Below are 25,997 nucleotides of genomic sequence, written 5' to 3'. Positions count from 1 at the left end.
GACCAGTATAAAATCCACGCAATCAGACCCAGGCCTGGGACGGGAGGATTCGTTCACATTATTCTCTCCACTCCAGTTCCACTGTCCATTTCCATTGAGATGGTCCCTCTACCCCCTCCTTTCTGCTGCCTTTTTCCTCCTGCTCTTTTTCCTCCTAAACTTCCCCTAAGACAGACCCAAACCCTGCGAAAGGTTTGGCGTGAGATGGGGGGGATCCGGTGCTTGCAACCCCTCTCTTCCTTTTATCATACACTCAACGGCTTCCAACGTTTTCTTTGGAAGTTGATCTCAATCCCACCCCATGGGTGGCCATGCCAGGGTCCCCACCACACGCTGGGCACCTCCCATGTGATGCCAGGCGCTCTGGCCTCCCACCGGCTGTGGCTCATACTGGGTGGAGCAAGTCTACGATCTACAGGCCATGGTCGGTTGGCAACTAAAATAAACCAGCCCGGGCGCATCACACCCCCAGTATCAGACTGCCCCAGGTGCGCCGAGCACCAATTAATTCAAGCAAGGTCCATATGCAATGCCCACCGAAATCAGCGGGGAAACGCCCACTGATGGGTCAGTTCTCCAGCCGGTGACTTCCCTGGAGCTAGGCCGATTTATGCCAGCCAGGGACCTGGTCCCACGGGTCGTGCTCTGGTTTACGAGGTCTCACCCTGCTCCCACTGAATCTAGAGCAAAACCCCTGTGGGTTTCATGGGGGGGGCAGGACTAGCCCCAGTCTGGGGAGAGACGCACGGGCCATACAGAGGCTGCGTTATCTAGGGAATCATTTCCCAAACAAGGGGTCCCAACCCACCAGTGGGTCGCAGGGAGATTCTAGATGGGTTGCCTTAGTGAAGGGAAGGGGGTTCACCCCCACACAGCAATGGCGGCCGCTCCCCCCTGGGACGGGAGGAGGGTTCACCCCCACACAGCAATGGCGGCCGCTCCCCCCTGGGACGGGAGGAGGGTTCACCCCCACACAGCAATGGCGGCCGCTCCCCCCTGGGACGGGAAGGGGGTTCACCCCCACACAGCAATGGCGGCCGCTCCCCCCTGGGACGGGAAGGGGGTTCACCCCCCCACAGCAATGGCCACCCCCAGCCACTCTCCCACGCGTGTACGACCCTCTAGGAATCTCTCTCTATGACCCCGGGAGCATTCAGTCATTGGCCAGCGGGTGGCGCGAGGCACCGCCCCTCCATTGGTCATCGGGGCCCGACGGCGCCCGGCCATTGGTTAACGCTTCGGAGGGCGGAGCCTTTTCCGTGCCCTATATAAGGCAGCCCCCGGGTACGCCGCTCTCTTTTTTTTCATCCGCCATCGCTGTGGCTGTTCCTGTGAGGTGAGGCCAGGGCGGGGCGCGCTGGGCCGGGGCTGGGGGCCGGGCGGCCGCAGGGGGGAGGAGGGCCGGGCCGAGGGGGCGAGCGCGCGGCAGAAGGCGGGCGCGCGGGGCTCTCCGCGGGGCCGGCGCGCATGCGCAGAGGCGGCCGGCGCGCTAGCGACACGGGCGCGTGCGGCCCCTGGGCCTGGCGCGCGCTGCTGCTGCAGCGGGAGGGGTTTGCAAGGGGGGAGGGGCACAGCACGTGGCCCGGGAGGCTCCTTCCCCCAGCCCCGTGCATTGTGGGGGCGGGATTCGTCTCTCCCCCCCCCCCCGCCTGGTGCAGCGGGGTCGGGCAAGTGGCTCCCCCGGTTGTGCCTCAGTTTCCCCACCTGCAAAGCGCCCGCAGCGCTGCGGGGTTCTCGCAAACAGGGCTGCGAAGGAGAGACCAGCTGCCCCCGTGCCGGCCCCCAGGGCACCCCCTACACACCCCGCAGATGCCCCTGTCGCTTCCAGCCTTGCTGCGGGCTGGCCCGCAGCGCCTCCCTCTTCACCCCGGCACGGGAGGGGCCCTGGGCTCTGCTGGCTGCAGGGGCCTGGCAGCCCTGGGGCCCCTGTCCTCGTGCATGGTGTCACCCTTGCCCCTGATTCCTGTAACGAGGGTTGGGTCCGCGGCACCGTGCAGTGGGTTGTGTAACTGCTGCGCTTGGTGCTGTACAGATCCCCAACAAAGACTCCCCCTCTGAGGGCTTGTGGGTCCCAGCTTCATAGCTTTGCTGACTTCATTGCACCCACCACGGGCTCCTGCAATCCCCCACCCTTATGCCAGGAGCTGTATGTGCCCCCTTCTCCAAAGTGTGAAACGAGTGTCCTGGTCTGACAGCCGTTCCCTCCCGGGAAAAGCTGCACCCTGGGTTTGTGGGGTGGCTGGGGATGCAGCAGAATTGTCCTGTCTCTTCCTGGCTCATTCCCTCTGCCTCTCCCGCAGGGTCAGAGCCCACAGCTTTGGTCGCGATGCCCGTTGCCAGGAGCTGGGTGTGCCGGAAGACCTATGTCACCCCCCGGCGCCCCTTTGAGAAATCCCGCCTCGACCAGGAGCTGAAGCTCATTGGTGAGTTTTGGGGGTGGGGGGGACTCAGGCTGGTGCCTGGCTGGAGCTTAGCAGGAGGCACTGTGCTGGGGGGGGGCTCATAGGGGGCACTGCTCCAGGGAGTGGGTCAAGGGTGCTCTCCCTTGGCAGTCAGGGCTGGCCCTGGGGCTACGTTAGGGGGTGCTGGGCTGCAGGAAGCAGGGTGGGGGGGCTCAGCAGGGGGCGCTCTCACTCGCAGTCAGGGCTGGCACTAGGGGGCGCTGTGCCACCATATGCAGCTTGTGTTAGATGCAGCATTAATGGCCCAGTGGTTTGTTTTCTGATCTTTAGGAGATTTAACCCCATTAAGCCAGGTAATATTCAACCTGCTGCCTCTCTAGTCAGTAGGATACAGTCCTGAACTGTGTCCCAGTGCCTGGTGAGGGGTCCCCCATATAACCAGCCCCTGCGCCCCACCCCAGAAGTGGCTGCCTGTTGGTAACAGCCCTGCTCCTCCCCAGGTGAATACGGGCTGCGGAACAAGCGTGAGGTTTGGCGGGTGAAGTTCACCCTGGCCAAGATCCGCAAGGCGGCCCGTGAGCTGCTCACGCTGGATGAGAAGGACCCCAAGCGCCTCTTTGAAGGTAGGGGGGCAGGATATGGGGGGTGACATGGTGGAGGGTGCTGGGAGCTGGTCCCAGTGGATGTCTGAAGTTGGGAGGGGAAGGGGCAGGGTCCCTGGGATCTGACTCCTGTCTCACCCCCCCCCCCCACCCCCAGGCAATGCCCTGCTGCGACGGCTGGTGCGCATCGGGGTGCTGGATGAGGGCAAGATGAAGCTGGATTATATCCTGGGCCTCAAGATTGAGGATTTCCTGGAGCGGCGCCTCCAGACCCAGGTCTTCAAGCTGGGGCTGGCCAAGTCCATCCACCATGCCCGGGTGCTGATCCGCCAGAGGCACATCCGGTAGGGCAGCTGTGCCACGCTCTGTGTGTATGGGGGGGTGGGGGGGGTCTAGTGGGTTACATCAGGGGTGAGGGCTGAGAGCCAGGACTCCTGGGTTCTCTTCCCTGGCTCTGGGAGGGGAGGGTCTAGTAGGGGGTTACAGTAGGGGTGGGGGCTGGGAGCCAGGACTCCTGGGTTCAGTTATTGACTCTGCCACCTGGACCTGCTGGTTCGCTGGGGTGGTATCTCCCCCGGCTGGTGAGTTCGTGAGGAGGGGCCATGTGGCAGGCAGGTCAGTGGCCCTGTTCTCGGTGATTGACCCTGCCAAGGACCCAGGGCAAAGCTGATCCCAAGGACGTGGGGAGTTTGGCTGTTGCTCCGACCCTCCCCGTGCTAAAGCTTTGCTCTTGCTGTGTTGTGTAGCCCTCCTGGATGAGCCTGTGAGGTGCATGGAGCCCCCTGCCCAGAGGGGCAGGCTCTGGCCTGGGGAACCCCCCGGTTGGTCTAACCCTGCGCTCCGGGTAGTGGGCGGTAGGGCTGCCCATGTCGGCAAGGCTCACTGCGGCAGAGCCGTACACCTTGCGAAGGGCCAGGCCATTCCACCAGCCCCCTGCGCTTGGGGCTGCTGCAAAGGTAATGAGCCACCGCCTGCTCCGTGCCCCACGCTGGGAGGGGTCTGCCAATGGAGATTGGATCTCAGGGCTACCTGGGAATGGAGCTTGGTTCAGTGGGACCTGGTTCTGATCTCGGCTCCCCTGGTGTCAATCTGGAGTCACTCCTCTTTTGCAGTGGGAATAGGGCTGGCTTCTGATCGCTGCTCCTAGCATCAATCCAGAGGGTCACCCCTTTTCTTTGGACTCTGGATTCACACCTGGTAACAGCAGGAGCTGGCTTGGAGGGTGGGGTGGAGGGGACTGGGAATCTAGGAGCAGCTGATGTGCAGCTGGCTCTGGGGAGTGTCTGGGAGGAGCTAAGAGATGGCGAAGGGGTGGAGCATTTTCCCCAGGGGTTGCATGTTAAATCCTGAGGGGTCCCATTGCCCCAGAGCACTGTGGGTAGGTGGCTTCCTGTGCCTGCCCTCACCCCTCTCCCTTTCCCCAGTGTGCGGAAGCAGGTCGTGAACATCCCATCCTTCATCGTGCGCCTGGACTCGCAGAAGCACATCGACTTCTCGCTGCGCTCGCCCTATGGGGGCGGCCGGCCTGGCCGTGTCAAGAGGAAGAACGCCAAGAAGGGGCAGGGTGGCGCTGGTGGGGCAGATGAGGAAGAGGAGGATTAAAGGCTGGGCGGCTCCCCTTGCTGGGCAGCCTGCGTTGCTGTATCTCTCAATAAACCAGTTTGGAGTGGAGCTTGTACTGGACTCCCCCTGCCCTGGGATTGGACTGTTAGTGGGGTCCTTGCATTGGGGCATCAGGGCTGCTGGACCCCAGCCTCACAGCAAATGCTCAGACCTCTCTGTGCCTCACTTGGGGGGGGGGGCGGCTCTGGGCTGTGAGCGGGAGGCCCTTTGCAGTGTCTCCTGGGCCCTGCCGCAGGCAGTTTCCCCAGCTTGTTCTGTCTGGAAGTGAGCCCTGTCCTGCCTGCTGCTTGCCCTTCCCCCCTGCAGGCTGCACCGGCCCTTGGAAATAAAACTGGGGCATGGACCTGCTGCCTGTTTCCACACTGGGGGTGTGGTTGGGTTGGAGGGTTAACCCTGATCAGTGGCTGGCTGATGCTAATGGGGGTGGAGGCTACTCCCAGGGAGGGGCAGGAAGGGGAAGTAGCTGGGGGCTGTGTCACAAAGGCCATAGGGCCCAGTTCAGTATGGCTGGGCCCTCCCTCTCCCTGCCCCCCAGCTCAACACTGGGGGAGGAGCTTGGCCTGTTTGTGCCCTGGGCTGGGTTCTCCAGGTGCTGGCTGCTTCAGGGACATTTCTAGGATGCCTCTGTTCTGGGGTTAGACTGGGGCATTTGGGGGGGGGGTGAAGAGGAGTACCCCTCCCTCACACTGAATGGTCCCCTGGGTCCTAGCCCCTCTGGCCCAATGCTGCCCCAGCCAAGCTTGGGGGTGGGGTGGGGGGAGAGATGTGCTGGGGTCTGGGCACATGGGTAAGAGGTGTGCCATGGCCTTGGGGGCTTCAAGAAGAGGGGAAAGGCCCATTCTTGGTGGGACCCCTGCCCTGCCCTGCTGTTTCCTGCCTCATGGCACTGGGGGATGCCAGGCTGCTGTCAGCTAGACCTCACTCCCCTCGTATTGTGCCAGAAGCTGGCAGTGGTCACACCGGGATGGATCAGTGGGTGGTCACCTGTTGTGTTCATTCCCTGGGGGGGCACCTGGCCCTGGCAGAAGTTGGGGTCCAGGGGTAGCTGGACCTTTGGTCTGACCCAGTCCGGCTGCTCTTCGCTCACCCCAGGAGTCCTCCTGGCCTGAGAAGGGGGCTGGGGCCCCTGCCTGGCTGAGAAGCAAACGGGGCAGCAAGCAACTGGCTGGACGGTGGCTTTACGGGGGGCTGGTTAAGGAGAAGGGGGTGAGACCTGCCCTGTCCCCAGCACCTGGTGCTGTATCACCTGGGGGAGCCCCGCCCCACCCCCCAGAGGGAGCTGGGTCCAGGGCTGGGACCTGCTGGGAAATGAAGGTGAAAGGCTGGAGCTGGGCCAGGGATGGGAAAGGGGGGGGTTGGGGGAACAGCCCTGGGCTGTAATAACTGGCACAGTGCAGCTGGGGGCCCCCCCACACCGGCCCCTTGACCCTCAGCCCAGCTGCTGGGGGAAACGAAAGCCGGAGGGGGGGGGAAGCAGCTGGGTTTTTTCCTGAACCGTGGAGCGACTTTCAGTAACTTTGCTCCCCTGAGTCAGCGGATGTGGTGCCAAGAGCCTTACGGGAACAGCCGGGCGCGGAAGGGAGTCAGGACGGGGTCAACTCTAGATGCAGCAGCCTCTGGGGTGGGGCCCGGGGGGGCTGTTTACAGGAGGCTCCCTCAACCAGCGGCTGAGCTGCAGCCACTGCTCTGGGGGGCACCAGCCCGGCTCTGGTCCCAGGCCTGGGTCTTGGCGGGCTCATGGGGCTTTTCCCTCTTAGGGTGTGGGGGCTCTGAGGGGCTGCCCCTGTATCCCCCGGGTCCCAGGCAGCCCCAAAGCAGTGGCGGGAGGCAGGGTGCAGCAGACCGAGGTTTATTCTGTCCCGACGCAGCGGTACAAGCCCACGGCCCAGCCCGGCTGGTAGTGACGGGGCCGCGAGCGCTCCTGGGGGGAAGACGAGGTCCGTGAGGTTGGCGGGACGCCCTCCAGGGGATGAGGTGGGAGCCCCAACACGGGGCCACGGTCCGCTTTGACTCCTCTGGCTATAGGTGGGATGTAGACCCCATGCCCTCCCCAGAGCTGGGGAGAGAGCCCAGGAGTCCTGGCTCCTAGTCCCCTCCCTCCAATCGCTAGATCCCGCTCCCCAGAGTTGGAGAGAGAACCCAGGAGTCCTGGCTTCCAGTCCCCACTAATTCCTGTGTCCCCCTCCCAGTTCTTATCCTGGGTCGCAGCCCTGGCCCAAAGAGCCCCATCCACTCCAGGCCTTTCCCCCCTCCAGTCCCGTCTCTCCCACACGCCGGAGCTGCCAGGGGGCTGAAGCCAGTCTCCCCCCCCCCGGTCTCTCCCAACCCTGTGGTGCTGGGTTTTCCACAGGGTGTGGGGTACAGACCCCTTCCCTGGTCTTCCTCCCGCTGCGCTGGAAATAGCGGGGGTGTCCCAGAGGGGGTCCTGCTCTGGGGTTTCCTCCCCTCCCCCACCTGTTACGGGAGGCTCCCTGGACCCCCCCCCCCCTCGCTCCTCTCCCCTCCCGCTGGGCCGACAGTTCGGTAGGGCCTGGGGCGCGGCCCCCTAGCAGCGCAGGGAGTTGCGCAGGGCCCGGGGCACGGGCAGCCCCTCCAGATCGGGCCCCCCCGTCCCTGCCCGGACGCTGGCCCGCACGGCCCGCCGGCACAGCTCCTGCAGCGAGGCCACCTTGCAGCGCAGCGGGCGGGCCAGGGCCAGGGGCTCGGGGCGGCTGCCCTGGGCCTCCAGGTAGCAGGGGGCCCCCGGGTGCCCGGCCCGCCCCAGGTAGTGCTCTACCAGTTGCACCACGCAGGCGAAGGCGGGCGGGCCGGGGGCCCCCGGCTGGGTCTCCAGGTGGAAGGCGGCCCCCCGCTGCTGGATGCGCAGGTTGGTGATGCCGGCCCCGGTGCGGAGGCTGAGGGTGAAGAGGTGCCGGTGGTCGGAGGAGTCGCGGACCAGGAAAGCCCCCGGCGGGTGGGGGCTCAGCAGCCGCTTGGCCTCCGCCCCCGACAGGCTGCCCCAGTAGAAGCCGCTGGCCTCCAGCCTCTCCAGCGCCGTCTCCACCCGCTCGAAGTCCCCGCAGAAGCTCCGGTAGCGGTAGGACGGGCCGGGGGGCCGCGGGGCGGGGGGCCGGCTCATGGCGGCCGGGGGGTCCGGGCAGCAGCGCACGCAGGGCCAACACAGCGGGACCATCGCGCTGCCCAGGCCGGATTCTCCTCCCCCCCCCGCCCACCCCGCTGAGTCCTCCGGCTCACCGGGGTCCCTCCCGCGGGATCATCTGTGGAGAGAAGGGGGGAGGGGGGTCAATGGAAAGGGGGGGGGGGGGGGAGCCCGGGGCTGTGGGTCGGGAGTGAGGGGCGTCTCAGGGCAGGTACCTGCAAGGTCTCGCACAGAATCCAACACGGGCTATTAACGCTCCTCACGATCTAACGACCCTGGGGCTGGGGAGAGAACCCAGGAGTCCTGGCCCCCAGCCCCCCCCCCCCCGCTCTAATCAGTAGACCCCACTCCCCTCGCAGAGGCGGGGAGAGAACCCAGGAGTCCTGGCCTCCAGCCCCCACGGCTCTTACCACTAGACCCCACTCCCCTCCCAGAGGCGGGGAGAGAACCCAGGAGTCCTGGCCTCCAGCCCCCACGGCTCTTACCACTAGACCCCACTCCCCTCCCAGAGGCGGGGAGAGAACCCAGGAGTCCTGGCTCCCAGCCCCCCTTCTCTAACCAGTCTAGTATTGGAATCACCTCCAGGTGTAAAGGGGTGTGTGTACACTTACTTGCGTGCTGGGATTTCTGTGCAGGACACACACACACACAGCGACAAAGGTGCACACAAGCAGGCTCAGACACACATGTACCCCACAGAAACATACCCTTAGAGTCACCTACAACGTCCATCACACACACACACACACACACACACGTACCCAAAGGTCACACTGTGGCCAGCCAGCAACACACAGCAAACTGCACCAAATACAGTTACACACAAACACACACAAAACATACACACACTCACTCCCAGAAGCACCTCTGCATACCAGGGATACACACACATAATCACACCCCACAGAAGAACATACCTAAAAATCTATGGTGTGTGGGTGCACGCCTGCCGCCCCGTGCTGGAGGGGATGAGCTCTGCACTGTGTGTGTTTGTATACACACCATACACTTAAGACGCACCCACAAAATATACACACAAACAAACCACCCCCACATCCACACACTTATAACACACTCCTCAGAAACCCCATCGCAGATCTACACACGCAACATATTATTCCATATAATTATACACACACACTGAAAACACACCTGTGCAAACACAAGCATTCACAACTACCCATACACACACCCTCTCACACACGTATAACATACAAATGCACACAGATATGGTAAACACAAAGATAAATGTATATCTCCTGTATGTCTGGTTTCTTTGTGTACATTATACACAAAGCATGAGAGGCATAAACACACACACACAATATATACACACAGAGAGGAGTGTGTGGAAGACACTCATGGACAAAACGTGTACATTCACACCAACAGAATATGCAAACATACTCATAACATATACAAGCAAAATGTACACCCACCCACTCAATCCTCCCCTCCCCACACACAATGTACACACACACAATCCTCACACAAAATGTACACACAGTACACACACACTCCTCCCCGCACAAAATGTACACACTCACACACATACCCCCCCCAAATGTACAGACGCACACACCTCCCCACACAGAATGTACACACACACACAAACTGTACACACTCACACAATCCTCCCCACTCAAAATGTACACACACACACCTCCCCACACAAAATGTACACCCTCACACACACAGTGTACACACTCACACACATACAAAATGTACACACCCACACACACCTCCCCACACAAAATGTACAGACGCACACACCTCCCCACACAGAATGTACACACACACACACAAACTGTACACACTCACACAATCCTCCCCACTCAAAATGTACACACACATACAAAATGTACACACACACACCTCCCCACACAAAATGTACACCCTCACACACACAGTGTACACACTCACACACATACAAAATGTACACACCCACACACACCTCCCCACACAAAATGTACAGACGCACACACCTCCCCACACAGAATGTATACACACACACACAAACTGTACACACTCACACAATCCTCCCCACTCAAAATGTACACACACATACAAAATGTACACACACACACACCTCCCCACACAAAATTTACGTACACACACACACACTCACACAATCCTCCCCACTCAAAATGTACACACACACACACACCTCCCCACACAAAATGTACACACACACACACAGACACACAGACACACCACCACAAACTCTTCTGCTCTCTGCCTGCCGCTGCCCCAGCCCAGCAGCCCCAGAGAACAGGGAGCAAATCCCACTTTGTCTCTGTGTGTGTGTGTGTGTGGGGTGGGGGCAAAGGGGAACAAACATTTTAAGGCTGCGCCAAATTCACTCCCTGCTCCAACTTCCTCCAGGAAACCCTGAGGCTGGAACAAACCTCCAGCTCCGGGGGAACAGGAACTCTTGTTGGGCCTAAAAAACAAGAAACCCGGCGGGTAGATTATTTCAAACCAAGCTCTTATAAAAAACCTGACCCTATGAAATGAACGAAGGGCCTGAGCTGCATCGTGCTCCACGAAATCGGGGAGCCCAGTTCTGGGAACCCTTTTCCTAAGGCTCATGCAAACCCTCCCGGGTCAAAGCCTCGAGCCTGGCACAGATTTCCTCACCCGCTTGGATTTGTCCCATTGATTGCAGTGAAACACACTCCCGCACGTCACTTCTTTGGATGTACCGGGGCCCAGAGCCAGTGTGACGGGCACCCGCGGCCCGGGCATCCCAGTGTGAGCCCAAGTAACTACACTAAATGTCAAAAAACCCAACCCGTCAACTGGCCCCAACTAGCAAGTGTGAAAAACCGTGACGGGGTGGAAGGTAATAGGTGGGGATATTAGACAAAGCCCTGAATATCGGCATGGTCCTTATAAAATCGAGACATCCAGTCCCCCATAACCCCAAATAACTAACCTAAAACCAATATTAACCCCCCTACCCCCAAAGCAGCCCGGAAACTGACCCCAAATAACTAACCTAAAACCAATGTTAACCCCCCCACCCCCAAAGCAGCCAGAAACTGACCCCAAATAACTAACCTAAAACCAATGTTAACCCCCCCACCCCCAAAGCAGCCAGAAACTGACCCCAAATAACTAACCTAAAACCAATGTTAACCCCCCCACCCCCAAAGCAGCCAGAAACTGACCCCAAATAACTAACCTAAAACCAATGTTAACCCCCCTACCCCCAACCAGCCCAGAAACTGACCCCAAATAACTAACCTAAAACCAATGTTAACCCCCCTACCCCCAACCAGCCCAGAAACTGACCCCAAATAACTAACCTAAAACCAATATTAACCCCCCACAAACCAGCCTGGAAACTGACCCCAAATAACTAACCTAAAACCAAGGTTAAAAAACAAACCCCAAGTGTAAACTGACCCCAAATCAGTGGGATATTAACAATTAACAATTAAGGAATGGCAGAATTAAAACAGTGGCAAAAAGAGACAGGTCAGGAGGGTCGGGGGGGGGGGGGAGGACAAAAATTGTTCTTAAAAAAAACCAAAACCCCGTGAAAACTTTAAAATAATCCCTTTAAACCAGGCATTGGAAAGCTCTTCCTTCAAATCAACCAGCCCCCAATTTCTCCCAGGCAGGCCCCTTCTTAATGAGGATTGTTGTTATCCTCATTAACAGCCCGGGCTCCTTGGAGCAGGGAGTTGGGTGTTGCTAAAAGCACCCTAAAGTCCCATTGTCTTGCCGGCTGCTCTGCTCCATGGGTGACGGGGGGCAGGGGGCAGCGGGGCAAATTTGGGGGCAGTTGTGCCAGGGGTGCCTAGGTCCAGGCCCCCCACCCCGGGCAAAAAATAAAAACGACTTGCAAAATCCCCTGGTGGGTAGTTTTTGTGAGTGTCTGCCCACGGTCGCTCACGCCCGAAATAATCGCCCGTTTTAACTCACCCCTTTCTGATCCCAAACCAGTCCAGATTGATGCGATTTCGCTCGCCGCCCGTGTAGACCTATTCTGGCGTGATGGGAAGGGAAGCTATTCCTGGAGTCCTCTCTGGGCAGGGGAGGGGGGGGGAGGGAAACAAAGCAAATCAACTCCACTCCCCCAAGTCACAGGAAAGCCTCCCCCTTGGGGGGCACATCCTGGCCAGGCAGCCGGCCCCCCAATCTCCCGGGGGGGGGGGAGGGAGCAGGGCCCCTGGAGAGGGGAGCTGCCGGGAAGCCGCGGTAGGCACCGCAGGGGGAAGGAGGAAAAACCACTTTCCCTTTCGCACAAGCAGGAGGCTTGGATGCTTTGGGAGTTGTGGGTCTGGGGCGGGGGGGTGGGGGCGGCACAGGAAAGGTCTTTCCCCCCCCACCTCCCCCGCCCAGCCCGGCCCCTAATCTCGTCAATTTCACACCCCACCCCACCCATTCAGGCTGAAATTGACACGCGGCCAGAGTCTCTCCTGGCTGGACTGGGGAGGGGGGGGTATCCTGGGATGGGGGTGGGGGGGTCTCATATTTATTTTTGTGAATGGGCCCCATCCCCATCCCATTGGCCACAGGGGGTGCTCGGGGCCGGCGGGCTGGGCTGTGATTGGCAGGCGAAGCTGGGTTAACCCCCCCAGGCTCAGGGTGATTCCTGGAAGTGTGCAGGGCACTGTTGGTAAAAGGGAGGGGATCTTCGCCGCGGTCCCTCCCCCTCGCTGCCTGCACGGGGCTGAGGGACACCGGGGAGGGGGCAGGGCTGGCTTTCCTCCCCTTTCCCTCCTGGGGGGGGAGTCCCGTAACCCCCCGCCCCCGCCAAGAAACACACAGCCCAGGCGTTAACCCTTCCGCCCAAGCACAGGGGACGGTCACAGACCTTCCCAAAGGCTGGGAGCGGAGCTCACCCCCCCCTTCGTCTGCCCCTTCCCCCCCACACTGTCCCCCCCGCTTTCCCCCTGCCCGCTCCCTTCCCCCACCTCCTTCCCCCCTCCTCCGTCTACCTCTTCCCTCCCTGCCCTCCCCTCAATCCCCCTGCCCCGCCGCCCTCTCCCACCTCCTTCCCCCTCCTCCGTCTACCTCTTCCCTCCCTGCCCTCCCTTCAATCCCCCTGCCCCGCCGCCCTCTCCCACCTCCTTCCCCCTCCTCCGTCTACCTCTTCCCTCCCTGCCCTCCCTTCAATCCCCCTGCCCCGCCGCCCTCTCCCACCTCCTTCCCCCTCCTCCTTCGTCTGCTCCTCCCCCACCACTGCGCTCCCCCCGACGCCCCTGCCCGCTCCCCTCTCCCACCTTTCCCCCTCCTCCGTCTACCTCTTCCCTCCCTGCCCTCCCCTCAATCCCCCTGCCCCGCTGCCCCTCTCCCACCTCCTTCCCCCCTCCTCCGTCTACCTCTTCCCTCCCTGCCCTCCCCTCAATCCCCCTGCCCCGCCGCCCTCTCCCACCTCCTTCCCCCTCCTCCGTCTACCTCTTCCCTCCCTGCCCTCCCTTCAATCCCCCTGCCCCGCCGCCCTCTCCCACCTCCTTCCCCCTCCTCCTTCGTCTGCTCCTCCCCCACCACTGCGCTCCCCCCGACGCCCCTGCCCGCTCCCCTCTCCCACCTTTCCCCCTCCTCCGTCTACCTCTTCCCTCCCTGCCCTCCCCTCAATCCCCCTGCCCCGCTGCCCCTCTCCCACCTCCTTCCCCCCTCCTCCGTCTACCTCTTCCCTCCCTGCCCTCCCCTCAATCCCCCTGCCCCGCCGCCCTCTCCCACCTCCTTCCCCCTCCTCCTTCGTCTGCTCCTCCCCCACCACTGCGCTCCCCCCCGACGCCCCTGCCCGCTCCCCTCTCCCACCTCCTTCCCCCCTCCTCCGTCTACCCCTTCCCTCCCTGCCCTCCCCTCAATCCCCCTGCCCCGCTGCCCCTCTCCCACCTCCTTCCCCCTCCTCCTTCCTCTGCTCTTCCCCCCCCACTGTTCTCCCCCCTGCCCCACTTCCCTCTCCCACCTCCTTCCCCCTCCTCCTTCATCTGCTCTCCCCCCCCACTGCGCTCCCCCCCAGACTCCCCTGCCCACTCCCCTCTCCCATCTCCTTCCCCCTCCTCCTTCTACTTTGTGCTTTCCCCCCTTTCTGTCCTACCCCTCTCCCTTTGTGTCCTTCCCCCTCCCTCTCCCTCTTTCTTTCTTCGCACTTCACATTTTTCTCTTTCTTTATCTCATCCCTGAAGTCCCCCCCCCACACGGGGGGGTGGGGGTAAAAAGGGGCCAGTATCCCTGGCCCTTCCAGGGCTCCACTAAACCACCTGGCGGAGGAGAGGGCTGCACATTGTGGGTGCCCAGGAAGCAGGGCTGAGACCCAACAAACTCATTACACACACGAGTCACCCAAGAAGGACTTTTGGTATCTACTGATCTAGGGCTGGATCTCAGCTGGCGCCCCCTAGAGGGGAGGGGCTTCCTGCCCCATTCCCCGCCCCCCTGAGCCAGCCAGTCCCTGGACTGTGGCCAGATGGGAGCTGAACAAGGGATATAACGAAAAACCATTTAAAATCTGGGGGCCTGCTGGTGCCCCCCGCTGGGGGAGGGCACCCCTCCAATACCAGCCACTATCCCCCCACCTCCAATAGAGCAGCAGGCATAGTGGCCCCTGTCCCCCAGAGAGAGAGTCTGGGGGAACCTCTGCAGAACCCAGGAGTCCGGAGGGAGAATCCCTGCTATCCCCCCCACTGAGGTTCGGCCACCCCTGAGGTATTGGGGAGTGGCCAGGGGGTGTCAGAGCCCTATGGTGGAGTAGGGGGGGTTGACGGATGATTGACAGGTGTCAGTAGCACCTGGCTGGGTGCTCAGTTCTCCCTGCTGCCTGTTCTCAGAGCCAGGTCCCGGGGGTCCTGAGCCCTCGCTGGGTCTCCTCCATCGCCGGCCCCCGGATGTGGGCTGGATGCCTGAACACAGCCCATGGCCCTTTGCTGGGAATTCACCAACTCTTGCAACCCTCCCCTGGGGCCAGCCAAGAGCCCTCACCCCATGGGGCAGATGGGGAAACTGAGGCACTGAGAATGGATTTGTCCACAGCTGTGGCAGAACTGGGCTGAGAACCCAGGAGTCCTGCCCTCTCACAACCACTATACCAAGCTCAAACGACTAGACCCTGCTCCCCTCCCAGAGGTGGGCATAGAACCCAGTAGTCCTGGCTCCCAGCCCCCACCCCCATCCTCTTCTCTTTTTCCCCTTTCACTCCTTGCCCCCCTCCCTTCCCCACGCCATGTGCAGGAACCCTGCTCACCCCCCACCCCTCACGACAGGTTCCCCTTTGGCTGCAGCTGGTTGGCAGTGAGTTCATTTCATTTCCCAGCCTGAGTAACACACACAGAGCCCCAGAGGACAGCGTGCGAGAGGGACGCCCCATCCGGCCCCAGCGCAGGGACTGGCTGGCTCAGGGGGGGCGCAGAATGGGGCACGGGGCCTCTTCCCTCTGGGGATGCCGGCTCCCATCCGGCCCCAGCACGGGCACTGGCTGGCTCAGAGGGGTGGGGAATGGAGCGCAGGACCTTTCCCCTCTAGGGGGCGCAGCTCCCATCTGGCCCCAGCACGGGGACTGGCTGGCTCAGCGGGGGCGGGGAATGGGGTGCGGGGCCTTTCCCCTCTAGGGGGCACCGGCTCCCATCCGGCCCCAGGGCGGGGACTGGCTGGCTCAGCGGGGGTGGGGAATGGGGCGCGGGGCCTTTCCCCTCTAGGGGGCACCGGCTCCCATCCCGCCCCAGGGCGGGGACTGGCTGGCTCAGGGGGGTGGGGAATGGGGCACGGGGCGTCTCCCCTCTAGGGGGTGCCGGCTCCCACCCAGTAGTGTTATTCCTGTTCTGTGGCCTTCACGCTGGGTCTCAGCCCCTCTCCCAGGTGTCTCCCTCCCACCCCCCCAGGCATGACACCCCATGGTGCCACCTGTCCCCCGTTCCACCCCAAAAGAGAGGCCCAGTCCCAGAGGTCCCTTCTGCCCCTTGCTGGGGGTGGGGATGGGGGTGCATCGGTGGAGGGAGGAGCTGTGTATGTTGCTCTGGGTGGGGGTGTGTGTGGGGTGCTCCAGGCCCACTTACCCCCGTGGCACACACAGTCGTGGGGAGGGGAGCCCTCCCACGGGGTTTCTGGCTGGCCCGGTGTTTACAAGCAGCTGGTTCCTGGCAGAGGCGAGATGCCGGTAAGGCCGCCGGCTTCCTAGCAGCCCTTAGCGGAGGCACACGGCAGAATGCTAAACAGCAATCACAACAAAGGCCGTGCGCTGGGGGGGGGGCGGTGGGGGGCTGCCGGTCGCTCCCCAGAGCCCCCCCCCATTGCCATCAAAGCACCCTCCCCCCTGCCCACGAGGGTTCTCCACCCACTCCCCTGTTCGGCCCTTGGCGTCGGTGCCACCTGGCAACCCGGAGCTGAGGCCTGGCAGCTCGGTGCATGAGTGGGGATGGGAATGGGTCTGCTAGAGCAGCTCCCCCACCCCTGCAAGGCCCAAAGGGGGGGAGGGGCTGCCAGGGGGGATGTCAGAGTGCGGGGCATATGTTTGTGTGTCCCGATCGCCCCCTGCTGGAGGGAACCAGGAATGCCCTGCTCTGTGTCGTAGCCCCCACACTGCTCCCAGCTAGCGGGGATTCCCCGGTCGGCCCAGCGGCAGGGCCCGGGGCCCCTGTGGGGAAGGGCCAGGCGGGCGGGGGGCTGGAGCACCAGGTTACACTGCTTCCGGGCCGGCCGTTCTCTCCTGCCCGTGCCGCTCGGCCAGCTCGGTCCCCGGGCCCGTCCGGTTCGCAGCCATCGACTCTCTGGGTGGAACAGCTGCCGCACCCCACCCCAGAGGTGTCACGTCCCAGTGCTGGGCGAGGGGTCCCTGGATACCCAGCCCCCGCGCTCCACCCCAGAGTGATCCCACCTCCCCCAGGTGAAACACACACTCCCGGCGCGGGTACAGGGGGGCTGCAGGGTGCCCGGGGGAGGGCAGGTTTGTGGTTCTGTGTTTATTACAAATCTGGAGATTAACAGGATACAAAATAACACAAACAGCTGCCACGGCGTGTCCCCTCCCCCCTCCTGGCGCTGAGCCCTCCTGGCCCCCCACCCATGGGGCTGGGTGGGGCGGCACCAGCTGGAGGGAGGGCTGCGGGGGGGCTATAAGCCGAGCCCGTTCTCTGGGGGGGGGGAATCAATCTGTCACCCCCTGGTGGCCGCCGCTCCCTGTCCCGTCGCTCTGATGACTCCCCCTGGGTTCACGCTGTGGGGGGGCGCCCCTGCACCCCCGGCTCACGCTGATGGCAGGACGGGCTCGGGGGCAGGGGTCGGACACCCCCCGCTTGGCCTACAGCACCTGGGTGTCCACCTCAGCGTAGTCGGGGTCGGGCTCCTGGGGCTGGGGGGGGAGAGAGGCAACGGGGTGCTAACACCAACCCACACACATCAGACTGTTCTGATCCCAGCCACTAGGGGGCAGCGATGCCCCCCACAGCTCCGCCCCCATGCACAGTTGCTCTGACATGCTCTGTCCTGTCCAGCAGGGGGCTCCTGAGAGCTGCTCTTCCCCCTGCCCCCCAGGGAATCCAGGATCACCCCCCCTCCCTGCCCGCTCACTCCAGCCCACAGAGCCCCATGGGGCAGAGATGAGGGAAATTCCCCCACCCTGGCAGCTGCCCCCCATGGAATTCCGCTGACCCTCCGCAAATCTCATGCAAACGTTTGCAGGATGGTTTGAGGGGGTCAAGCTGAGTTTGCGGGGTGCAGGGTCAGGCTCTTATTCTCTGTGTTCTGGGTCTCCCGCCCCTCTCCTGGGGGAGCCTCGGTGCTGATCCCCACCTCCGGTGTCTGCCCTGAGGGGGCACGGGGGAGGGGAGGGTGAGAGACCAGGCAGAGTCTGGGGGGCCAGCGTCAGAACATGGCTCTAGTGGGACCTGTGCAGGGCTGGATGGTGGCTGGGCGGGGGGAGGCTGGATGGTCCATTGGTGCTGGGGGGGGGGGGTGAGGAGTGGGGGCCACTTACCAGGACATCCAGCTCCTTTCCTTCGCCGATGAGGGTGTCTGTGGAATAGACACACACACACGCACCTCGGTGAGTGGCTGGGTCCCTCACCCCGGGCCCAGCTCCCCACCCCCATCTGAGCCAGCCTGCCCCCCAGCGCACTGGGGTGGGGCAGGGTCACTAGCCCCATGGTGCAGCAGGGGAAACTGAGATACAGAGTGTGGCAAGGGTGCCCCCAAAGGTACACAGTGAGCCAGGGGAGCACCCACATCAGCATTAACCCCGCCCCCCCCAGGACACGGCCCCTGCCAGGGGACCCTTCCCCCCTGCTCCATGGCTGCCCCCTCATGTGTGACTTACAGACTGTGGCTGCAGCATTGGACTCCCTACTGGGAGAAAGAGAGAGGTAGTGATAGAACCCAGGAGTCCTGGCTCCTAGCCCCCCCCCCCCCCCGTTGTAACCACTAGATGCCACTTCCCATCCCGAGTCGGGGACAGAAACCAGGAGTCCTGGCTCCCAGCCCCCCCTGATCTATCAATTAGATCTCACTCCCCTCCTAGAACCCTTCCCTCCCAGAGCCAGGGAGAGAACCCAGGAGTCCGGACTCCCAGCCGCCCCCAATCTAACCATAGATCCCACTCCCCTCCCTGAGCTGGGGAGAGAACCCAGGAATCCTGGCTCCCAGCCCTCCTGATCTAACCACTAGATCCTAGTCGCATCTCTGAGCTGGGGAGAGAACCCAGGAGTCCTGTGTCGTGGGGCAGGTAGATCGGGGGTGGGGAGCGGAGCTGGGGTCTCATCTGCTCTGTCTTGGGTCTGGTGCTTTCCCTGAGTCGACCTGGATCCCCATGTACCAGCCCTGCCCCCCAGCCCTATAGGGCAGCTGGGATGGGGGGCCCAGGAGGGAGTCCCACACACCGCTCTGCCCGGGGAGCCCTGCCCCCTCCAGCTGCAGAGCCTGGATACCTTAGAGACAGGTCCCTGCCCCCTGCAGCACAGCGCCCCCTAGTGCCCCCATTGCCCTTTTTACTGCAGCACAGCGCCCCCTGGTGCTGCCCATGGGGTCTGGGGCCCGCTCTCACTGTAGGGTGACCAGAAGTCCTGATTTTAGAGGACAGTCCTGATTTTGGGGGCGTTTTCTCACATAGGCTCTTATTACCCCCCACCCCCTGTCCCGATTTTTTACCCTTGCTATCTGGTCACCCTCTCTCACTGTCAGGGGAGAGCATCCCCTGAGGCCTGTCTCCCATCCAAGCCGTGACCCCTTCCCAGCCCGGCTTAGCAGCGGGTTTAACCCTTCCCTCGCTGGGCGGGGCACTCACTTCCTCGGGTGCTTCTGTAGCAGAGGAAGGCCAGGAGGAAAAGGAGGAGGCCGGCGGCCGCCGCGCTCACCCCGGCCATGATGCGGCGGGTCAGATCCGGTGCTGCGCTTGGTTCCGATCCACCTGGGAAGCAGCACCAGGCCGTGAGCGCCATGAGCGGCTGGTTCGTTACCTGCTGCCCCAGAGCCTTCCCCTCGAGGACCCAGGGACCCACAGCAGAATATTCTGTGGGGCTAATGGGGGGAGGGGCAGGAGCAGAGGGGATTCTGGGTAATAGTGGTCAGGGGGTTCCCTCCCAAAGGCAGAGGGCTGTACTGAGGTGGGGGCAGAGTGTGTGTGGGGGGCCCCGTGCTTGTGAAGCCAGCTGGGCCCAGATCCTGCATCACCCGCCCCCCTGCCCTCGGGTCCTGCCCCTGTCCTGGAAATTTTTCAGCAGCTTCAGCTCACTTCTGCATAGGAACCATATGGGTGGGGGATGGCAGTTGGAGGGGGCTTCTGGCCCGAGAGGGCGCTTTGAGATCATTGGGAGAACTGTGCCCTGGTGAAGTGATCAGCAGCGGAAGATGTAACGGTGTTGTCATTGGAACAGCCATCATTAGGTTCCAGAGTCAGCAATATGTCACTCTGAATCAGTGGGTTCAAGTGTTAACGCCATGTCTATCTGCATTCATAGGTTCCAGGGATAATGCCACACTGGGCAGCACCCCTGCAAAGGGGGATCCCTGCTTCTGAGCCATTCCCCAGGGCTGTCTGTAGACTCAAGCAGACAGATGGGATACACGGGATCATTATCCCCAGTGCCGTTCTCCAGGGGGATACGCAGTGAGCTATGCCCCACACGGGTGGCTTTGTGGTGCCAGTGGGCAGCATAGCAACCCAGTTTGTGGGGCCACCGAGGTGGGATTGTTTCCAGGGCTGGTTTGATGTTGATTACCCCCCACCAGCCCCGGTACCTGGCCCCGTGCTGCCTGGGCAGGTGGAAACTGGCATCGCTCCTGACCGAGTCGGGTCAGTTCCCTCTGAGGGAATAGAACCAGCGTCTGTCCGGGCAGGGGACAGGGGTGAGAAACCTGGAGCCCTAGTGTCTGTGGTTAGTTATACGGGGACCCTCTCCTCCCCGCAACCGGCAATGGTGGCTTTTCCCCGGGCTGAGCCGACGTCCCTGGGGAGAGGACATGACCCAGGGATTCAGGCTGGCTCAGCAGCCCTGGGATCCCAGAACGGGGAGGATCGGCCCAGTGAGACCCTAAGCACAGATACAGCCCCTGCCTGGCTCCACGGAAACTGAAACCAAAATCATTACTGACTAGTATTAATCACCAGGAGCCCCCATCATGAACCAGCTGCCCCGTGTGCTCGGAGCTATACGGACAAATGACACAGAGATGGTCCCTGCCCCAGCCAGGTGCCATTCCCCCCTGGAGTCACTGCAGAGCAGGTCTGGGAGCGGCTCTTCCTATTTCAGAGGAGGAACATCCCTGTATCTACAGAGGTACAGGTGAGCTCATCTGCCCAACGGGGCTGTATCGACCCAGGGGGCGCGAATTCCAACAGCCCAGACTCGCTCTGAGATCACCGGGGGGGTTGGGAACGACACAGGATTCAACATTTGGGTCCAGTTATCACGTAGACAAGGTCTTAGTCCATCTTTCCATCCCTCACCAGACGTGCTCCCATCTGTCCACCGCCCTATGTTCCTAAGGACCCACATCCCCACCGACCCGTGGCCGTCCGTCCCCATGGATCTGTCCAACACCCTCTATACAGAAGAACTGAACCCATCAGTTCTGTCTGCAGGGATCAGCCACCCCCAAACGGCCTGAAGGCCCCGTGGGCATCTGAACGGGGAGCCCTGTTCCCTGGGGGATGAATTGTTCCATTTCTCCCACTCACCTTCTCCCGCTGGCTCCATGGGCAGATGGGGGATCCGGCTGCTGGCGCCCAGCTGGGTCAGTTCCCTCAATGGGATGCAAACGAGCATGGGCTGGGATGGGGGAGGGAGGGAACCGAGCCCCGAGCCATCAGCCCTGAAACTCCAGCGGCTGCTGCCGCCCCCTAGCTGGGGAACCCCCCAGTGACTCTGTCCCCGCTCCCCACCGGGGGGTCCCTTCTGCTGGGTCCAGGGCTCAGGCCAGAGCCTGGCCCTGAGCATCCCACTGGGGCCAAGACCCCCTGAGGGTCCGGCTGTGGGAGGGGCTGCGTGCGGGGACGCCGAGCCAGGACCCTCACCTGCTACCACCAGCTGCACAGGGTCGCTGGGCTCGGACCAGACGGGCGAGTCCCACTTGGTGCTATATTGGCAGCTGTAGCCTCCTCCATCTCCCCCGTCTGTGGGACCCCCGGAGTGAGGCTCTCCGTTGCGGGGAAGCTCTCCCAGGCCCTGTCCCCACCAAGCTAATCTGGCATCTTTCCAGTGACACCCTCCCCCCCACATATGAAATGAATCTGGGGGGGGGGGGGAGGTTTCAGATGGGGCATTCGCTTTGGGGATCTGCCCCTGTGCCAAGCAGACAGCCCCTCGTGGCTCCCCCTGAGGGCGGCTCCTTGGGCTGCACAAACCTGCTTCTGCGGGGGTTGATGGCGATTTCCTGCCCCCAGTACTGCTACCTGGTCCCGTGCTGCCTGGGCGGGTGGGAGCCAGCGTCGTTCCCGGCTGAGTCAGTTGGGTTCCCCCTGCGGGAATAGAACCAGCGTCTGTCAGGGGCTCCATGGCTCCATGGCTCCATGGTGGGGTGGGGGGTCCGGCTACTGGGGCCCAGCTGGGTCAGTTCCCTCAATGGGATGCAAACGAGCATGGGCTGGGATGGGGGAGGGAGGGAACCGAGCCCCGAGCCATCAGCCCTGAAACTCCAGCGGCTGCTGCTGCCCCCTGGCTGGGGAACCCCCCAGTGACTCTGTCCCCGCTCCCCACCGGGGGGTCCCTTGTGCTGGGTCCAGGGCTCAGGCCAGAGCCTGGCCCTGAGCATCTGTGATGATGTGACTCAGCAGGGAGGGGGGAGTGTTGACCTGGGAATGTGCCCTGGGGATGGGAGACCTGAGAGCCTGTAACCAGAGCCAGGAGTGGGAGTGGGAGGTAACACATCTGCCAGGTATGTGGACAGAGGCTGCAGCAGGGAACCTGCTGGTGGGGGGTTTAGTTTCAGTTTGGGGCTGGGTGGAGGAACACAGGGAACCCCAGGGCTGGGGTCCCTGCTCCCCCAGAAGGACTCGACTGAGGGGTCCTGGTTGTACCCACAAGCTCTGTTTTGGACTGTGTTCCTGTTGTCCAATAAACCTTCTGTTTTACTGGCTGGCTGAGAGTCTCAGTGAATCCCAGGAAGAGGGGTGCAGGGCCTGGACTCCCCCACACTCCGTGACAGCATCCCACTGGGGCCAAGACCCCCTGAGGGTCCGGCTGTGGGAGGGGCTGCGTGCGGGGACGCTGAGCCAGGACCCTCACCTGCTACCACCAGCTGCACAGGGTCGCTGGGCTCGGACCAGACGGGCGAGTCCCACTTGGTGCTATATTGGCAGCTGTAGCCTCCTCCATCTCCCCCGTCTGTGGGACCCCCGGAGTGAGGCTCTCCGTTGTGGGGAAGCTCTCCCAGGCCCTGTCCCCACCAAGCTAATCTGGCATCTTTCCAGTGACACCCTCCCCCCGCGTATGAAATGAATCTGGGGGGGGAGGTTTCAGATGGGGCATTCGCTTTGGGGATCTGCCCCTGTCCCAAGCAGACAGCCCCTCGTGGCTCCCCCTGAGGGCGGCTCCTTGGGCTGCACAAACCTGCTTCTGGGGGGGTTGATGGCGATTTCCTGCCCCCAGTACTGCTACCTGGTCCCGTGCTGCCTGGGCGGGTGGGAGCCAGCGTCGTTCCCGGCTGAGTCAGTTGGGTTCCCCCTGTGGGAATAGAACCAGCGTCTGTCAGGGGCGGGGCACAGTGGAGAGAAAGCTGGAGGCCTGGTCTATGTGGTTGGTTATACAGGGAACCTCTCCTCCCCCAAGCAGCAATCGCGGCTCTTCCCTGGGCTGAGCTGGCGTCCCTGGGGAGAGGATGGGACCCAGGGACTCGGGCCAGCTCAGCACCCTGGGGATCCCAGAATGGGAAAGATCGGCCCAGCAGCACCCTGAGTGCAGATACAGGCCCTGCCTGGCTCCACAACAGCCGGAACCAAAATCATTACTGACTAGTATTAATTACCAGAAGCCCCTGTCGTGGGCCAGCTCCCCCATGTGCTCGGAGCTGTACAAACACAGACAGTCCCCGCCCCAGCCAGGTGCCATTCACCCTTGGAGTCACTGCGGAGCAGGCCTGGGCATGGCTGTCCCTATTTCGGAGGAGGAACGTCCCTGTGTCTACAGAGGTACAGGTGAGCTCGTCGTCTGCCCAACGGGGCTGTATGAACCCAGGGGGCGCGAATTCCGACAGCCCAGACTCGCTCTGAGATCACCAGTGGGGGTTGGGAACCACACAGGATTCGTCATTTTGGATCCAGTTATCATGTAGACAAGATCTTGATCCATCTTTCCATCCCTCACCAGACGTGCTCCCATCTGCCCACCGCCCTATGTTCCCAAGGACCCACATCCCCTCGACCCGTGGCCGTCCGTCCCCATGGATCTGTCCATCACCCTCTATATCAGAGGTGGGCAAACCATGGCCTGTGGGCCACATCCGGCCTGTGGGACTGTCCTGCCTGGCACTTTTGCTCCCGGCCGGGGAGGCTAGCCCCTGGCCCTGCACCGGCAGCCTCTGCTCACCGCACCGCCAGCGCTCTGGGAGGCGGGGCTGCGAGCTACTGAGAGGTGCAGTGTGTTAAATTGCTCTCCGTAGGAATGTCCTACACACAGAGCACCAGGACTGGCAGCTGTAAATCGTACACAGTGCATAGCACATTCCTATGGGGAGCAATTTAACACACTACAGGCTGTGACGAAGCGGGACTGTTCTTAATGTTTCCTCTGAATAGTGTGGGGGTGCCTCAGTTTCCCCTCGGCAGTTCTCAAGTCTCTAGGGGGTGGGGTAAGGGTGTATGATCCTTGCAGAGCCCTAGAGGGCAGGTGTGGGCAGGGGTCTGGACACAGAGAATGGCCGACACCCTGTTTCCTGGCAACTGATGGCCTGGGCCCTTCCCCCCTGCAAGGTGAGAGCTAAAGGGTTGGAGAACAAAGGAATCAGGTGGCCTCCTGGCCCTGGAAAGGGACAAAGCCCAGAGGAGGAGGGGCTGGAGGGAGTTTCAGTTTGGGCTGGCTGGGACATGGAGTGAAGGGCAGATGAGATTGTCTGGCTCACTGCCCCCCAAAATGGACCCGGCTGAGGAGTCCTGTTCTCTGCACCTACAAGCTCTGTGTTAGACCATGTTCCTGTCATCTAATAAACCTTCTGTTTTACTGGCTGGCTGAGAGTCACGTCTGACTGCGGAGTTGGGGGGCAGGACCCTCTGGCTTCCCCAGGACCCCGCCTGGGTGGACTCGCTGAGGGAAGCGCACGGAGGGGCAGAGGAGGCTGAATGCTCCGAGGTCAGACCCAGGAAGGTGGAAGCTGGGTGAGCTGTGTGTCCTGCAGACAGGCTGCTCCCAGAGAGGAGACTTCCCCAGAGTCCTGCCTGGCTTCATGGGGAGCAGATCCAGAGCACCGCCCAGGGACTCCGTGACAACAGGTACCTGGGTCGAAGCTGCCTATGCAGGTTGGAGCCGGCGTCATTCCCGGCTGAGTCAGGTTGGTTCCCTCTGTGGGAATAGAACCAGCGTCTGGAAGGGACGGGGTGTGGGGATGAGAAAGCTGGAGCCCTGGTGTCTGTTGTTAGTTATACAGGGAACCGACATCCCTGGGAAGAGGACAGGACCCGGGGATTTGGGCCTGTTCAGCACCCCCGGGATCCCAGAACGGGGAGGATCAGCCCAGCGAGACCCTGAGCGCAGATACGGCCCCTGCCTGGCTCCATGGAAACCAGAACCAAAATCATCACTGACTAGTGTTAATCACCAGGAGCCCCTGTCGTGGGCCAGCTCCCCCATGTGCTCGAAGCTGTACTCTAGAGTTCAGAGTGGGGAAGGAACCTTGACAGGGGTGCTGCAGGGTGGCTGGTGCCTTCACTGTGTATTTCCTGGGGGGCAGAGCTTTGAGTGCAGGGGACTTCATGCTGTGTGGTGCCCATCTCTGTAATGAGCGGGGCGAGGTCTCAGTCCCCACTTCCGGGTGTGGAAGGGAGCATGGGTCTGACAGGATCATCCCTTTGTGGGATCTGCACCCCTCACCCCCACCCATGTTCCTCATCCTTTATGTGGAAATTCCCCCAGCTGCCCCATTCCCCACAGATACTCACGTCCAGACACCCCGCTCCGCCCGGCCAGCCAGCAGCCTGGAAAGGAGATGGGCCATTAGGGACCAGATCCCAGAACAGCGGGAGCCTACACCATGGTCTCAGATCCCACCCCCGCAATGGGCACACACCCTGGTCTCACAACCCCCACCATGGACACATGTCCTGGTCTCAGATTTCCCTCCTCCCCATGGACACACGCCCTGGTCTCAGATCCCCCCGCCCTATGGACACAAGCCCTGGCTGTCTCCGATACTCACTAAGGAGGAGGACGGTGAGAGCAGATGCCATGATGGGGGCAGTGAGTGGCCCCTCCGCAAGCCGCCAACACCCCAGTGTCCAGCTCCACCGAGACCCAAATAAAGAACTCAGCTGCTGGCTGCTGCTACAGGAAGTCCACAATGTCTCGTCTCTTCCTCCATCCATCACATGTTGTCTCTAATCTGCAGGTGAAATCTAGTGCATTGAAAGTAAGCAGAGGTCCCTTCAAAACCCAAGAAACCCAGGGACCGTCAGCCTGGCCAAGCATCATGTAGCTCCCAGCTTGTCTGTGTCTCTGTGGAGAGGGGGGACAGGTCACCCGCAACGCACCCTGCAGCCTTGAGGAAGGTGCCTCAGGCTGAGAGCCGGGCGCCCACGAGGTCTGGTCTTCAATCTGCCACTGACCACGATTGCCATGAAAATTCCATCCCCTTTTCATT

At 62.1% G+C, this 25,997-nt stretch overlaps 2 protein-coding genes and 1 long non-coding RNA gene across 9 annotated transcripts; 1 reads left to right on the top strand and 2 right to left on the bottom strand.

Moving 5' to 3' along the window:
* The first annotated feature begins 1,234 nt into the window (after positions 1 to 1,234).
* On the top strand, positions 1,235 to 4,675 carry RPS9 (ribosomal protein S9). Its single transcript, XM_073322190.1, has 5 exons — positions 1,235 to 1,336; positions 2,301 to 2,423; positions 2,903 to 3,025; positions 3,162 to 3,348; positions 4,429 to 4,675. Exons 2-5 carry the CDS (start codon positions 2,327 to 2,329, stop codon positions 4,604 to 4,606), a joined length of 585 nt encoding a protein of 194 aa, XP_073178291.1. The 5' UTR covers positions 1,235 to 1,336; positions 2,301 to 2,326; the 3' UTR covers positions 4,607 to 4,675.
* Positions 4,676 to 7,124: 2,449 nt separating this feature from the next.
* LOC140902268 (suppressor of cytokine signaling 3-like) lies at positions 7,125 to 12,209 on the bottom strand. 7 transcript variants are annotated; one of them, XM_073322183.1, is made up of 3 exons: positions 11,700 to 12,088; positions 9,717 to 10,209; positions 7,125 to 9,641 (listed from the first exon to the last, which is right to left on the bottom strand). In XM_073322183.1, exon 3 carries the CDS (start codon positions 7,797 to 7,799, stop codon positions 7,173 to 7,175), a length of 627 nt encoding a protein of 208 aa, XP_073178284.1. In that variant the 5' UTR covers positions 7,800 to 9,641; positions 9,717 to 10,209; positions 11,700 to 12,088; the 3' UTR covers positions 7,125 to 7,172. The 7 variants fall into 7 exon arrangements, 4 of the variants coding, with proteins under 4 accessions (XP_073178284.1, XP_073178283.1, XP_073178285.1 ...); XM_073322182.1 differs by having other exon boundaries at positions 7,125 to 9,855; positions 9,932 to 10,209; XM_073322184.1 differs by having other exon boundaries at positions 7,125 to 7,884; positions 10,106 to 10,209.
* Positions 12,210 to 21,559: 9,350 nt separating this feature from the next.
* On the bottom strand, positions 21,560 to 25,648 carry LOC140902285 (uncharacterized). Its single transcript, XR_012156037.1, has 4 exons — positions 25,557 to 25,648; positions 25,300 to 25,335; positions 22,760 to 22,873; positions 21,560 to 21,669 (listed from the first exon to the last, which is right to left on the bottom strand). It is a non-coding gene; the product is annotated as an uncharacterized lncRNA (long non-coding RNA).
* Between the last annotated feature and the right edge of the window lie 349 nt (positions 25,649 to 25,997).

The sequence above is a fragment of the Lepidochelys kempii genome, chromosome 23 (assembly GCF_965140265.1).
Source record: "Lepidochelys kempii isolate rLepKem1 chromosome 23, rLepKem1.hap2, whole genome shotgun sequence".
NCBI classification, from domain to species: domain Eukaryota; kingdom Metazoa; phylum Chordata; order Testudines; family Cheloniidae; genus Lepidochelys; species Lepidochelys kempii.
The sequence above is the reverse complement of the archived record's forward strand: the minus strand, read 5'-3'. Positions and strand labels throughout refer to the sequence as shown.

What these genes read in the sequence shown, in the direction of transcription:
- LOC140902268 (XM_073322183.1), bottom strand. Translation starts at nt 7,799, where the DNA reads ATGGTCCCGCTGTGTTGGCCCTGCGTGCGCTGCTGCCCGGACCCCCCG.
- RPS9 (XM_073322190.1), top strand. Translation starts at nt 2,327, where the DNA reads ATGCCCGTTGCCAGGAGCTGGGTGTGCCGGAAGACCTATGTCACCCCC. An exon ending in CCAGGAGCTGAAGCTCATTG is followed by an intron (nt 2,424 to 2,902) that starts GTGAGTTTTGGG and finishes GCTCCTCCCCAG; the next exon opens with GTGAATACGGGCTGCGGAAC. An exon ending in CCCCAAGCGCCTCTTTGAAG is followed by an intron (nt 3,026 to 3,161) that starts GTAGGGGGGCAG and finishes CCCCACCCCCAG; the next exon opens with GCAATGCCCTGCTGCGACGG.